A 13,699-nucleotide genomic window follows, 5' to 3' on the forward strand; every position below is an offset into this window, starting at 1 on the left:
GTACATGGTGGAAAAATGTTGCAAATAGTTAGAACAAAGGGTCGCAGATAGCAGTCATTGTTTTCAGAAACCATACAAATTTGACCAACATTTACTTTAACTTTTTTTGTCTTTTTTAAAACTACACAATTAAATGGTAATCGAATTTTTTGGTCAAATACCCATTTAAACAAAATTTAATTGGGCTGGATGATATTTGAAATATTAAAGCTACATCTATTGACGATAAATAATCTAGAAAAACATCTTAACTTTTTAGGTAATACAAACAGAAACAAATAGATACATAAAATTTATTTTACATTTTGCTACATTTTTATTAAATTCTCAAAGTAAAGAGACAAAGTGAAAAAAACTACATTTTTATTTATATTTTATATCATCATAAGTCATAGTCTACATTAATTCCCACAATTTTTTCTTCTTTGAAAGTTGGATTTAGATTATTGTTGATTTTATTTTTTGTTTATATATTTTTTTTCCATTGTAATATTTTTTTCTGTGTAATCTTACACACATATTCCAATTTCGAATATTGACAGCGCGGGAGCATTTAACCAACCAATGGACGGGGAGGCAGGGAGACATTCCCAGCTAGTGAGTGACTTTTCTTATATCCCTTTTTTGTGGCCCTTTTTGTCTGATTTTCTGGGTTTTTCCTGCTCTTTTTTTTTGGATGGGAGTTCAAGACCGTGGCTCGAGGCTGTAATAATAAAAACAGTAACGGAAACTGGATGCAGTGCACACGGACAAAGCGTAAAGGAACAATAAAGAAAATCGCCCAGCGATTCAGTGGTAGCAAAGCGATTCCGAGCCGGAGATAAAAGGCCAGAAAGAGTTGGTATTAAATTAGAGCAAAATGGACCGCATTTAAAGGATCTTTGGCCGAACTGAGCTGTTGTGTGAGCATAAATTAAAGCTTATGTCGTCGTCCGGAAGGCCCCACAAAAATATCTATTCCGGCTCACAACCCAAAAAAAAACAAAAAATTGGGGAAAACCAACACACATCCGCCTTTTTGCCAATGTGTCGGGAACTCAATGTTAATCAGCTTAGACAACCTCCGTCATCGGTTTCGAGGCATTTTGTTGTTTTTCCTGCTTTTTTAGGCACATCAAGAGGCCCAAGAGCAAACAAATAACTCGATTTTTTGGGTATGGGGCTGCCACTTTATCCCCTGGAAATGCTTTTAAAAATTAAACAACTGATAAATGACAAAGTTCGTTGGACCAGAAATTATCGTTTGACAAATTGGCAGGCCATGATGAGAGCTCATCAATTGCCTGGCAACCACGTGGAGACCGAGTCCTCTCAGATCCTGCGGCTACAGGGCACTTACGGCAAAGCCAGACGAATTACTTATGACCAAATGGGTCTATTGACATGGAAAATTAACTCGGCGAAGATTTTACGTTGAAGGATTTACGATGAAGAACGCTTCAGTTAAAATAATGTCTGGAAATTTATTTTTATTAGGAAAGTTTCTTATGTTTATTTGCTCATGTCATATTATTTTACAGCTTTAATAAATTTGTAAGTTTGACTAACAGTAGTATTAAATTATTATTAAATTAAATAAGTTAAAATTATTATATTTATTTTTTCAAGTTATGCCGATCTGAGAGTTGTTTTAAAGTTTTTAGAATTTATTATTCATAGAAGACATCTTGAACGCTTGTAAAAAATCCTCTTCTTTTCACAACACAAAACTTTGACCACAAACCGAACACAAAAGTTAACTTGACACTCAACCACCGAAATGTAGTTTAATATTGCATCATCAACAATAGCCATGCAAAGGAAAAATATGGAAAGGGCGAAAACTTTACTAATTATCCGTTAAGCAAGAAAAATCCCAGCATAAAAACGCAGACACGCTCAAAGAGCAACAATAAATTTTACGACGACCATAATAAAAAAGAAAAGATTGCAACACGCGGAGCACAAATTTTAGCACTTGTCGTGTGTCTGGGTTAGGAAAAAAAATTGAGTTTCGGGGGCACGGGGTTAGCCACTCAAAATGCATCCCTATCCTTTGAGGGGAAACTCACTTTCGCTGCGTGCGAAAAGAATGACTCGTTACTTTTTAAGCGGACTTTCAAATACACAGAGAAACCTCCCATAGCACACGTAGTGAACTTTACGTCCGGTTTTATAGTTTTTTTTTTATGTATGGCTGTCTCACTAATTGCCACATGACTTGGCCAAAGATGAAAGGACGCTCCAGGACGAAACGAAATTAATGAAATTACTTTAGTGTTGCCGGAAGGGAAGGGGGGCGGATGTATGGTGTATTGTATATGCATTTATCCAATTGCACTTCGAGCGTAGCATATAGATATCTATGTAACCAAGATAGATGTGACCACTTATACCTAGTAAACTATTGAATTTGTAGCTAATTCGAGGGCAGTGCATCCTTTTTTGTCATGAAAAGGGGGACCAAACGTACAATGAAACAAAGAATTCAATACGAAAAAAACGTGTACTTTATTTTAACTAATTAAATCTAACCTAAGTGAGATCTATAAATGTTAAAAGTAGTGTGAAAGTTGTTAAAACTATATACGATATACTTTATGTACAACAATACAATAAAGAAATGTTTATGCATGTTATTGAACTAAAACTGGGATTTTATTCAAACAATTGAAATAATAATGTTACTTTCAAAATTAGAAATAGAAACTGAAATATAAATTGAATTCTATAAAAAATGTAGTCTTTGTCTTGAATTTGAATTTGGCAATGGTTTTTGCTGGTAAGTTTGCTTACTTCCATAGTTTCTACCATTCAACAAATAAATAAGTTAATTGTAACTTGGTGCACATGGCGTATGAGTAATATTCTTCAATTGCTTTTACATGAGTTATTTCACTTCAAAATGTGTTGATTAATATTGATAGCGATTAAATAATCTAAAAACGTATGCATTTAAAACTGAAATCTCAAATAAAAAATCTAAACCAATTAAGTTTTTCAATTAAAAGATCTAAAAATAGTTTTTGATTTAATAAGTTTTATGATCTAACATTTTTTGTTCTAAAATACATACTGGGAACAACATTTTTAAGAATAATTTAAGGATTTTTAAAAAATAGGTTTAAAAATTGTTGAAAAAATTATAAATAGTTCAAAAGGATTAAGTATGTCAAAAAGTTTTTTAAATTTTACCTAAAGTACTCCTAAAGTTTTAAGATTTTACATTTTACAACAATTTTAAAAATAACACAGGCCGACAAAATGTGACATGGGTCGATGTCCAGGCCTGCCACCATTTTATTTCGATAAATTAGGCTTTTCTAAGCATAAGTTGCCACTACGCCTATAGTCCATCAGCTCTGGTATTTGGTATGCGGTATCTTTAATTTAAGAAAATCACAAATTTTCTTCGTCTTTTATGATATATCTTCAAGAGTGGTTAACCAATTTTGGTAATCTTTTCGGAATTAAATAGTTACATGTCTCTTTTATACGGTCGTTTTGGAAAATTCAATCTAACTCAACCACAAGAGGAGGTAGGCGCATTAAAAATTTTAAAGTCACAGCAAAGTTTAAAAATCTTCATTTGTGAACAGCGTTTAAAAATTAAATAAAAATATTTTCTTCTACAATGCATTCTTGATCCAAAGACACCCTATGTACTTAATTTTTAGGACACTCATCAGGTTTTTGTGAATTGTTTTGGAATTTTTAAAATTGTTTTTCTTCCTTCCTTCACAGTGACAATTCACAAACAGTGCCCAAACCTGTCACAATTTTAAATAACATATTTCTAAACGATCTAAGTAGTTTTGCTTTGAATATAAGCACATGAGCGTAGCCTACTAATCTTTGGGGGCTGAAATGACTGAAGTGTAATCCCCCTCCAGCTTTTAACTTACGCCCATGTATAAATATTTTCAAAGCAAGGGTCACTTGTGCTCAAAAATAGTTATGCCTTACGTAAAATAGTGACAGGATTGGGCACTGTTTGTGAATCGTCACTGTGAAGAAGGGAAGAAAAACAATTTTAAAATTTCCAAAACAATTCACAAAAACCTGATGAGTGTCCTAAAAATTAAGGACATAGGGTGTCTTTGGATCAAAATTGCATCGTAGAAGAAAATATTTTTATTTAATTTTTAAACGCTGTTCACAAATGAAGATTTTTAAACTTTGCTGTGACTTTAAAATTTTGAATGCGCCTACCTCCTCTTGTGGTTGAGTTAGATTGAATTTTCCAAAACGACCGTATAAAAGAGACATGTAACTATTTAATTCCGAAAAGATTACCAAAATTGGTTAACCACTCTTGAAGATATATCCCAAAAGACGAAGAAATTTTGTGATTTTCTTAAATTAAAGATACCGCAAATACCAGAGCTGATGGACTATAGGCGTAGTGACAACTTATGCTTAGAAAAGCCTAATTTATCGAAATAAAATGGTGGCAGGCCTGGACATCGACCCATGTCACATTTTGTCGGCCTGTGTAATTTAAGGATTTTTAAGATATACATATATGTAGGCTTAAAAATATATAAAAATATTAATATTATTTTAAATTTTACCGGTAATTCCTTACTTTAAAAATCCTATATAGGTTAGTTATAAATTAACTCCCTCGACAAACACTTGAAATATTTGCGAAACTAAATAAATGGCTCGCAAAATTTGAAAATCCTCAAGCCGCCATGTGACCAACTTTTGATTTCACAGCTTAGAGGTATTTTCCAACGCTCAGCCATCGGCCACACTGCCCACCAGCGAGCGCAACAAGAACAACAACAACACGGAAGTCTGTAAATGTAAATAGACGGAACTTGCTGCAGAGACAGCTAAAAATACAACGAATCGGAGTTGCGAAGCCCCAGAAGCGAGCAGCCGAAGGAAAGCCAGCCGCTGGTCAGTTAAATGCGCATCAAAATGAACTGTGAAGTGCAGGAGCAGCAAAAACATGAGCCACAGCAGCAGCAACAACAACAGCAGCAGCAGCAACAGCAACAACATCACAGCAGCAGCAGCAACAAGTTGCCAGTGAGAAAGCAGGAGAGCTGCTCCGACGACGATGATAATCCCAGCCGGACGACAACGACGGAGCGCCAGAATCTGGAGTTTGCCAAGAAGCTGGGCTACAGCGAACAGTCCATCCACTCGGCGTTGACGCGTCTCGGTTCGGAGGCCAAGCAGAATGAGCTGCTGGCGGAGCTGATCAAGCTGACGGCGGATGCACCACGACCCGCCCACAATCCATCATCAACCGCCACCATCTCCTCCTCCTCCTCCTCCCCTTTTGGTCTGCGCCACATCGTCATCGATGGCAGCAATGTTGCCTTGTCGCATGGCAACAACCTGATCTTCTCCTGCCGCGGCATCCGCATCTGCGTCGATTGGTTCCGGCAGCGTGGCCACCGCGACATCACCGCCTTCGTGCCCAACTGGCGCAAGGAGATGGCCAACAACAACATCGCCGACCAGGAGCTGCTCTACGAGTTGGAGCATGAGAGATATCTGGTCTTCACGCCATCGCGTCATTTGGATGGCAAGCGGGTTTCCTGCTACGATGATCGTTTCATACTCAAACTGGCCGTGGAAACGGATGGCATTGTCGTGTCCAACGATAACTACAGGGATCTGATCCTGGAGAGCAACGAGTTCCGGCGCGTCGTGCAGGAGCGCCTGTTGATGTACTCGTTTGTGAATGATATCTTCATGCCGCCCGACGATCCGCTGGGCAGATCGGGTCCAAATCTGGACTTGTTCCTTTGCTCGCAGACGCAGCAGAAGATGGCCGATGCCCAGCAGTTGTGTCCGTATGGTAAAAAGTGCACCTATGGGCAGAAGTGCAAGTTTCGTCATCATCCCGGTGCGCTGCTCCAGCGTCTGCCGCTCCAGGCTTCGCATAGTGCCCCCTTGCACACGAATGGTGGTCAGCAGATGATCAGTCCGGGTGGCAATAACAACAATGTCAAGATCAACTCACTGATTAGCAGGGAGCCACTGGGTCGCACCAAGTCCAATACCATTGAGCAGGTGTGCCAGGGCTTCTCGGAGGCTTCCTTGGAGTCCAGCCAGCCCAATCGCCACAAGAAGCTGCAACGCCAACAGCCGCCGCCCGCCTATCGCCTGCTGGTGCCCACCTACAGTGCTCCCCTTCAGCAGCAGCAGCAACAGCCTCTCCAGCAACCGCAGTCCAACTCCAACTATCACCACCAGTATCTGACGCGCACGCCATCCGCCCCGGTCACGGATCAGGGATTGGGTCTGCCACTGCCCGCTCACAACTTTGCCCATCTGTCCGCCTCCGATTCGCGCATCAACGAGGATGCGCACGCCTCGCAGCAGCTGCCGCGGGAGGAGCAGCGGCGATTGCTGCGCTATCATTTGGGTAGCCTCTTTCCGCCGCACCAGGTGCACGCCGTGCTGCAGCTCTATCCGGAGGAGACCGACGCCAAGACCATCTGCGCAGCTATACTTAATTTATTTCCGCATAATTAGGCTAGGCTTAAAGTTCATCAATATACTTAGATGTGTAATTACACGCGTGTGTCTGTTTTAATGTTTAAAGTGTCGCTTTGGGGACGACGAGGAGGAGTAATCCTCGCTTGAAATTTACATCTCCAGGCCCACAATGTTGGCCGTGTCGTAGGGCAGCAGACCGCCGACGGATTCCCGTGTGGACTGGCCGCGCCGCTCGTGGATGATCCGGTGGTTGCGCAGCTTGTACGCCTGCGGGAAGCCTTTGCCGCAAATTTCGCAACTGAAGGAGAACGGGGAAATTTAATAAATTACACTATGCAGCATCAAAAATTAACCTCGATGAATGCTATATTTTTGGATTCGTGACGAATTCCCAAGTTAAACTGCGTTTTCCAAAGAGTTCCCCGACGCAAGGATTCTTAGCAAAAGGACCTCAAAGTTCGAAAAATGCTGAAATTGACCAACTTTGCGGAGCTCTCAGAGGCAAATGGATGCATGGCTTGGTTCGAAGTTAAAGTTTTTTAAAAGATACACCCTTTATCTTTCAAACCCCATACATAAAATAATTTTAAGATTTTTTTTAAGGCAGAAATAAATTCCAAAAAACAACTGAAAAACATACAGCTGCGGTCAAAATAGTAGCAGTGTTGCCGCCTTGTGTTTTTAAAAGTTTCATGTTGTAATTTTTTCTTATCCAATTAGTCTAATAGTAAAATTATAATCAATACAATATTACCAGGAAAAGATCAACTACAACAACAAACTTTTAAATACACAGGGCGGCTACACTACTACCATTTTGACCGCAGTTGTATACTTTTATGTTTTTTGACTATGTTTTCTAGAATTTGTTTCTGCCTTAAAAAAAATCTTAAAAATTTTTTAATTATGGGGTTTAAAAGATAAAGGGTGTATCTTTTAAAAAACTTTAACATCGAATCAAACCATGCATCCATTTGCCTCTGAGAGCTCCGCAAAGTTGGCCAATTTCAGCATTTTTCGAACTTTGAGGTCCTTTTGCTAAGAATCCTTGCGTCGGGGAACTTTTTGGAAAACGCAGTTTAACTTGGGAATTCGTAACGAATCCAAAAATATAGCATCCATCGAGGTAAATTTAAAAAGCACTAAAAATGCTGCACAGTGTTATTTAGCCCACTGAATAAGAATTCATGAAATCTAGTTTAACCTTTTTTCTTAGTTAAATAAAAATAATATAATTATCTGAGATTCTCAACAAGCTTAGCTCTTTAAAAAAAAAAGTACTACTGTGAAGTTTAACATTTTAAGATTCAAATAAAATCTTTTAAAATAAATTTAGTTCAGAAAATCTACCTTTTTTCTTCGGTTTAATTAAATACTTCTTTTTGAAGTGAAATGTTATCTTTTAATTTAAATTTCTATAAATTTCTGTATGAATCTCATTTAATAATAGAGTTTATTAAAAAATTACCATTGAAAAAATATTACTACTTCAAAGCTTAACATTATTGGATTAAAATAAATCCCTTTTTCAACAAACTTAGTTCAGTAAATCTAGTTTTTTTGTTTGGTTTAATAAAATACCTCTTTTTGAAGTGAAATGCTATTAGAAATGTTCTATTTTAATTTAAAATTTCTATAAATTCCTGTGTGAAACTCATTGAATAATAGAGTTCATTAAAATTTCTTGAGTGAAGTAATTGAAATTCCTAAGCTTTTTGAAAGCAGACTGTACGCACAAAGAGTCTCAAATAGTGAAAGTTCGTGCTAGAGAAGTTCGACTGTATTTACTAGGGGAAAGCTCAACTTACACATGCGGCTTCTCGCCCGTATGAATCATCTTGTGGAACTTCAAGGTGTTGGTGTACGTGAATGTTTTGTGGCAAACATCGCACTCGTAGGGACGCTCGTTGGTGTGGATCCTGCAGGAGGTTTTTAAAGAATTTAATTCACATTTTGTTTAACCGATAAATCAACTCACCTGTGGTGCTTGTTTCGAGTGGAGAGATCCGCAAAGGCTGCCGGGCAGTAGCTGCATTTGTACGGCCGATTTCCCGTGTGGGTGTTCATGTGACGCGCCAATTGCTGCGCCTGGGCAAAGCAGTGCCCACAGATCCTGGAAAGAAATTTAGTTTAATAAGAGCTTTCTTTAAGGGGGAGATACATATAGAAAAAATACAAATTCAATTTTTGTTTTTTACTTAAATTGGTAGAATAACTCTTTAAAAATGTCAAAAAGTAATGCCTCGATCATCATGCTGCTTTTACAGAAATGTTTATAATAAAATTGGCCACTGTCTGAAATTTTAACGTTTAAGTATTTTTTGTTAGCCAAAAACAACAACAAAAAATTATGAAAAAAATAGATTTTTGACTTTGAAATAGTGCCACAACCATAGTGTTTGAGATATTCCTTGTAAGTTAGGTTCAGAAAGTTTATACATTATTTCCTAACAAAATATACTTGGTTTCATAAATAGCTTTATACTTTTTTTTTAATATAGCCTGACAAAAAAATTACCACGGATGCCATTTTAAAGGATAAAAACAAAAAAAAATGGTTAAAATTATAAAAGAACAATGTAATCAACATGACAAGTTGCGAAATTCCAGCGCAGTTCCTTATTGGTTAAAAAAAATAACGAAAAACTTGAAAAAATTACAGTTTTGTATGTATCTCCCCCTTAAAGAATATCTCAGAATATGTAGAAAATGGTCTGAGTTCTTAATCTTCTTTAGCAGCTTTAAAAGAAGGAACACATAACTTACTCGCACTCGTGCGGCTTCACGCCGGAGTGGACCTTGATGTGCTCGGTGAGGCGACTCTGGGAGGGATACATGTTGCCGCAGACGTCGCAGATGTACTTGAACTCCTTCTTGTCGCCGACGAGGATTTTGTGGCCGCCCTTGGTTTTAATGCCGGCATGCTTCCGCGCCAGCACCTCGCCAATGGAGATGCCCTCCTCGGAGTTGATGACGATTTTGGTGGCGGCCGCATTTGCCGCCTCACTGTTGCCCCGCCGGACTTTTAGGGGATTTCCGCGGGCCGCTGTTGTCTTGGAGGTTCCCGAAGCGGCGGCCACCGATGTCGTGGATGCAGCCGATCTGCGTGGATTCGCTCTCCGTTTGGTGGCCCCTCGGGCATTGATCGACGCTCGAACACTTTTGGTGGGCAGGAACTCCTCCTCGGTGGAGTTCATATCCCCGTCACCCTCGTCCTCGTGCGCACTTTCGGTCAATTGATCCTGATCGACCTGCTCCAAGTATTCGATGTCCGCTGAGAGTTCGGAGAGCGATTGATCGGCCATTTCCTGATCGTAGGCGCCCTGCTCGGCGAGAATGTCGCCCTCGTAGGTCTCGTACACGTCGTACACCTCCTCGATGATGCCGTCCTCCTCCACCTGCTCGCTCTTCACGTGCACAATGCGATCCTTTTCCAGTTCCACAATAATGCCCTCCTCCAGTTCGTCGTGGAAGACGCCGGGAGTGGACTCCTCGGCCTCCGCCTCGTTCTCGGCATACTGGCTCTCGTCCAGGTCCTCCTCCTCCTCCTCCTCCGCCTCGTCCTCCTCGTGTTCCGGCTGCTGCTCCGGCTCCTCCTCCTCGGCATCCTGCTCCTGTTTGGTGGCTGGCTCTGGGAGCTTCTTCTCCGGCGTTCGCTGCTCCACCTCCACGGGGCCCACGAACTGCCGCAGGTGGCCGTAGGAACGCTGGCAGGTCTCCCGGAACTTGAATGCCATCTTGAGCACCCTGAAGCATTTTTCGCATATCTTGTCCGGATAATGATCGAATTGCTTGATCTGCGGGGGGATTATAGATTACAGATTACAGATTACAGATTACGACTGGGGGCACTACACTTACGGGCACTCCGCCGCACTCGCGGATCATGTTGGTCAGATCCTTCTCGGAATCATCGTTGAAAATGCTCGCCATGGGCTCCTTGGGCTGCTGCAGGCAAACCCGGCAAACTATCCACTTCTGCGTGGCCGCTGGCGCCGCCGCCGGACTCGCTTGTGCCGCCGAGTCTCTCATTGTCGCTAATGGGGCCTTGATCTTCTCCTGGTTGGCTATAATCCGCCTTTATTTCTCAATGAACACGCTCGCTGGACGAAGACGACGCCAAAAAAATACAAGGTAGTCTGGAGCCAAGATGGTGGCGTTGCAACGCGAATGGCCGCGGCACAGGGTGACCACGGCATCGGCGCTTCTTGCATTAGGGGTGGTTCGTTCTCCAGGGAAATAAATAAAACATTAAATAAATATTGTTTTTAGAAGTTTAAATAATTAATTTAATTAATTATTTACTTAAATGTTCTTCTTTCTTGAATGTTATACAAGCACATGGCCTTTTTGGAGTCTGCATTCGGAGTAGTGAATTCATGGAATCAAACTGTGTTCACTGTATTAAAAGAAAGATTTAAATAAATATGTATTAATACTTATAGTTAATTATTTTATTAACTTCTTTATATAAAAAGCTAACTTTGAGGGCTTCCTACTAACCAGGTATATGGTCTTAAGTATTTTAAGTATTAACAAATAATATATTTTCCTAACTGAAATATTTAACAAACTTATATTACTATATTACTATACCCTTATAAGCATGACACAAACTATAAATGTTTAGTAAATATTGTTTACTATAAATTTTAAAGACCAATTTGTTATCCCTTTTAGCCGATACTCACCGTATCAACCAAAAAGACCGCGTTTCGCGGTGAATGCCCATTGACCGCGGACGCTTGCATTCAGCTGTTTGTATTTTTAGCGAGAACCAAAACTGCGTCCGAATAGTAGGAAATACCTCCGAATTAGCCATGAAAACGGAGTCCAACGAGAAGTGGGTGGTGTGCCGCGTCTGCCTGAACAATCCGGCCGAGGGCGATGAGCTGCTCCACGAGATATTCAGCCAAACGGCCAGCACGCGCCTGGATCAAATGCTGCACATATGCGCAGGCATACCCGTAAGTACGAATTCCGGATTAAAGGGGCTCCTTTAATGGTCAGAATTCCCAACCAATAGGTCAGCCTGGACGACAAGTTTCCGGACAAGATGTGCAGCAAGTGCGTGCGCTGCCTGCGGCTGTGCTACAAGTTCCGGCTGACCTGCCAGCGATCCCACCAGCACATCATGGACATGCTGCTCCGCGAGGCCAGCAATGCAAGTGCCGCCGGCGAGGAGGAAATCCTCAATCTCTCGGACGACCTGACGGTGGAGAGCGTGGTCAAGACCTGGGAGGATGACGCCAGCCAGATGGATGGCGGTTTCAAGGTGGAGGAAAGCGAGTTTCGAGCGAACGAGGAGGAGGAACAGGAGCAGCAGCAGCAGGTTATCACCTATGTAGTAGAGGACGGCGATGATGGCGATACCATTTTGTTCGAGGAAGAGAATACCAACCAGACGGTCTACGACGTGGAGCAGCAGACGGTGATCGAGGAGTCGGTGTACGAGGAATATGAATTGCTCACCAGCGAGAGCCAAGCGTCTGAAATTGTCCAGGAAAATCGCTCAAACAATAGTAAGCCGTGTCCCGATGACGACCTGAACGAAGATATACTCAGTTCCGACGAGGATTACGTGCCGGAGGGCAAGCCAGCTCCTATAAAGCCGGCCAGTCGTCAGCGATCGAGCAGAAAGCCCGCTCCAGTCCGACGAACCTCCGCAGAAGATGAGCCTGCCAAGAAGAAGTTGGGCCGGAAGCCGCGCAACAAGCTGAGCAGCTACATCTGCGACGTGTGCGGAAATATCTATCCCACTCAGGCTCGTCTCACCGAGCACATGAAGTTCCATTCCGGCGTAAAGCCGCACGAGTGCGAGTGAGTTTTGTTTTATAAAATAACACTAGTTTAGAGCCGAAATGATCCCCCAAATTCTGTTAGTGTTGGAGACCTAGATCACGAAAATACCCCTAATTGTTTTTTCGATGGCACAGTTTTTTTTAAGATTTTTTAAAGTTCGAAATGTTAAATTTCTGACTTTTTTCGAGTTTTTTCTTATCCCTCGGCAGCTCTCGTTTTAAAGTCAATAGATCAGAGCTTAACTTTGCCATACAGATCGATATGATTGGATAAGTAATGGCAGCGCAGCAGCTCGACAAAGATGAAAAATGTGTTTTTTGGTCGACTGTAAGTCGGCTGTATATATCGTAAAAACTCGAAATAAATCCGTTGCAAATTTGTAATGGATACAAACTTAAAGATTACATTCTACCAAATAAAACAAGCCGAATATGGTTAAAATCCATAAAAAATTCGATTTATGGTGAATTTTTAAAGTTCAGATTTTTCAACTTTTTTCGGTCAACAGAGTCTAAATTTAAGTTTTATCATGAGTGGTGACGGCAACGGGGTCAAAAAATAATTATAATATATAAATAATTATAATTAATATATTTATGCTTATATCCTTATTATTTATAGGATCTGCGGACGAGGCTTTGTCCAGAATCAGCAGCTGGTGCGGCACATGAACACGCACACCGGGAATCGGCCTTACAAATGCAACTACTGTCCAGCTGCCTTCGCCGACAGATCCACCAAAACCAAGCATCATAGGTACTACAATCATACATCTTACACTTGATTTAATCTAATAAAATATAAATCCCCGCCAGAATTCACACCAAGGAGCGGCCCTACGAGTGCGACGTTTGCTCCAGAACCTTTACCTACTCGGACAACCTGAAGTTCCACAAGATGATTCACACGGGCGAAAAGCCGCATGTGTAAGTTGTTCCCTCAATTAATAGTGAATCATTAAATAATTCCCATCCTTTTCCAGCTGTGATCTGTGTGGCAAGGGCTTTGTGAAGGCCTACAAGATGCGTTTGCATCGTGGAACGCACGAGAGACGTGGTGCTCCTGGTTCATGGAAACCTGATGTGGAGATAATCAACGAAAGCGAGGGAGTCAAGGAGGAGACGACAGAGATGGTCAGCTAACTCCCCTGCGAATACTTAACCAAATAAGGACATTTTCTTTTATGTTGATATGAATAAGACACTTTAATTTTAGGACTTAAAAGCCATTGTTATAGCTCTTCCATTAAACAGTGTAAACATGGATTTACATTAAAGCCACGACTGTAACAAAGAGTTTTACCGTTTGAAAAGGGGGTAATTTATTTAACTACATACTTAACAAATAATATAGTATACTTTATATTTTCTTTTTAATTTTGCAATTGTTTTTTATTTACACATTTAAAATCTATACGGCAAACAGAGTCAAAGTAAAGTTTAATTTACAATTT

General features: G+C 40.7%; 4 protein-coding genes and 1 long non-coding RNA gene across 5 annotated transcripts in view; 2 read left to right on the forward strand and 3 right to left on the reverse strand.

The window, feature by feature from the left end:
- Positions 1 to 76: 76 nt before the first annotated feature.
- The window catches only part of LOC108056851 (phospholipid-transporting ATPase ABCA3), an 82,893-nt gene continuing 69,270 nt past the window's right edge, over positions 77 to 13,699 (reverse strand). The window contains exon 8 of the mRNA XM_070216107.1: positions 77 to 110. Within this exon, the coding sequence (XP_070072208.1) occupies positions 92 to 110 (19 nt within the window). The 3' untranslated portion in view covers positions 77 to 91. The remainder of the gene's footprint in view (positions 111 to 13,699) is intronic.
- On the forward strand, positions 4,724 to 6,480 carry Regnase-1 (Regnase 1). The gene has a single exon (XM_017140868.3). It carries the CDS (start codon positions 4,897 to 4,899, stop codon positions 6,478 to 6,480), a length of 1,584 nt encoding a protein of 527 aa, XP_016996357.2. The 5' UTR covers positions 4,724 to 4,896.
- Positions 6,445 to 11,272, reverse strand: idc (identity crisis). The gene is made up of 7 exons (XM_017140870.3): positions 11,136 to 11,272; positions 10,750 to 10,843; positions 10,306 to 10,673; positions 9,211 to 10,241; positions 8,423 to 8,557; positions 8,253 to 8,363; positions 6,445 to 6,742 (listed from the first exon to the last, which is right to left on the reverse strand). Exons 3-7 carry the CDS (start codon positions 10,474 to 10,476, stop codon positions 6,595 to 6,597), a joined length of 1,596 nt encoding a protein of 531 aa, XP_016996359.2. The 5' UTR covers positions 10,477 to 10,673; positions 10,750 to 10,843; positions 11,136 to 11,272; the 3' UTR covers positions 6,445 to 6,594.
- On the forward strand, positions 11,169 to 13,529 carry trem (trade embargo). The gene is made up of 5 exons (XM_017140851.3): positions 11,169 to 11,411; positions 11,471 to 12,264; positions 12,868 to 13,002; positions 13,062 to 13,172; positions 13,229 to 13,529. The coding sequence occupies exons 1-5, from the start codon at positions 11,169 to 11,171 to the stop codon at positions 13,386 to 13,388; spliced, it is 1,443 nt and encodes a 480-aa protein (XP_016996340.3). The 3' UTR covers positions 13,389 to 13,529.
- Positions 11,835 to 13,684, reverse strand: LOC138913288 (uncharacterized). Its single transcript, XR_011418962.1, has 2 exons — positions 13,584 to 13,684; positions 11,835 to 12,337 (listed from the first exon to the last, which is right to left on the reverse strand). It is a non-coding gene; the product is annotated as an uncharacterized lncRNA (long non-coding RNA).

This window comes from Drosophila takahashii, chromosome 3R (assembly GCF_030179915.1).
Source record: "Drosophila takahashii strain IR98-3 E-12201 chromosome 3R, DtakHiC1v2, whole genome shotgun sequence".
NCBI classification, from domain to species: domain Eukaryota; kingdom Metazoa; phylum Arthropoda; class Insecta; order Diptera; family Drosophilidae; genus Drosophila; species Drosophila takahashii.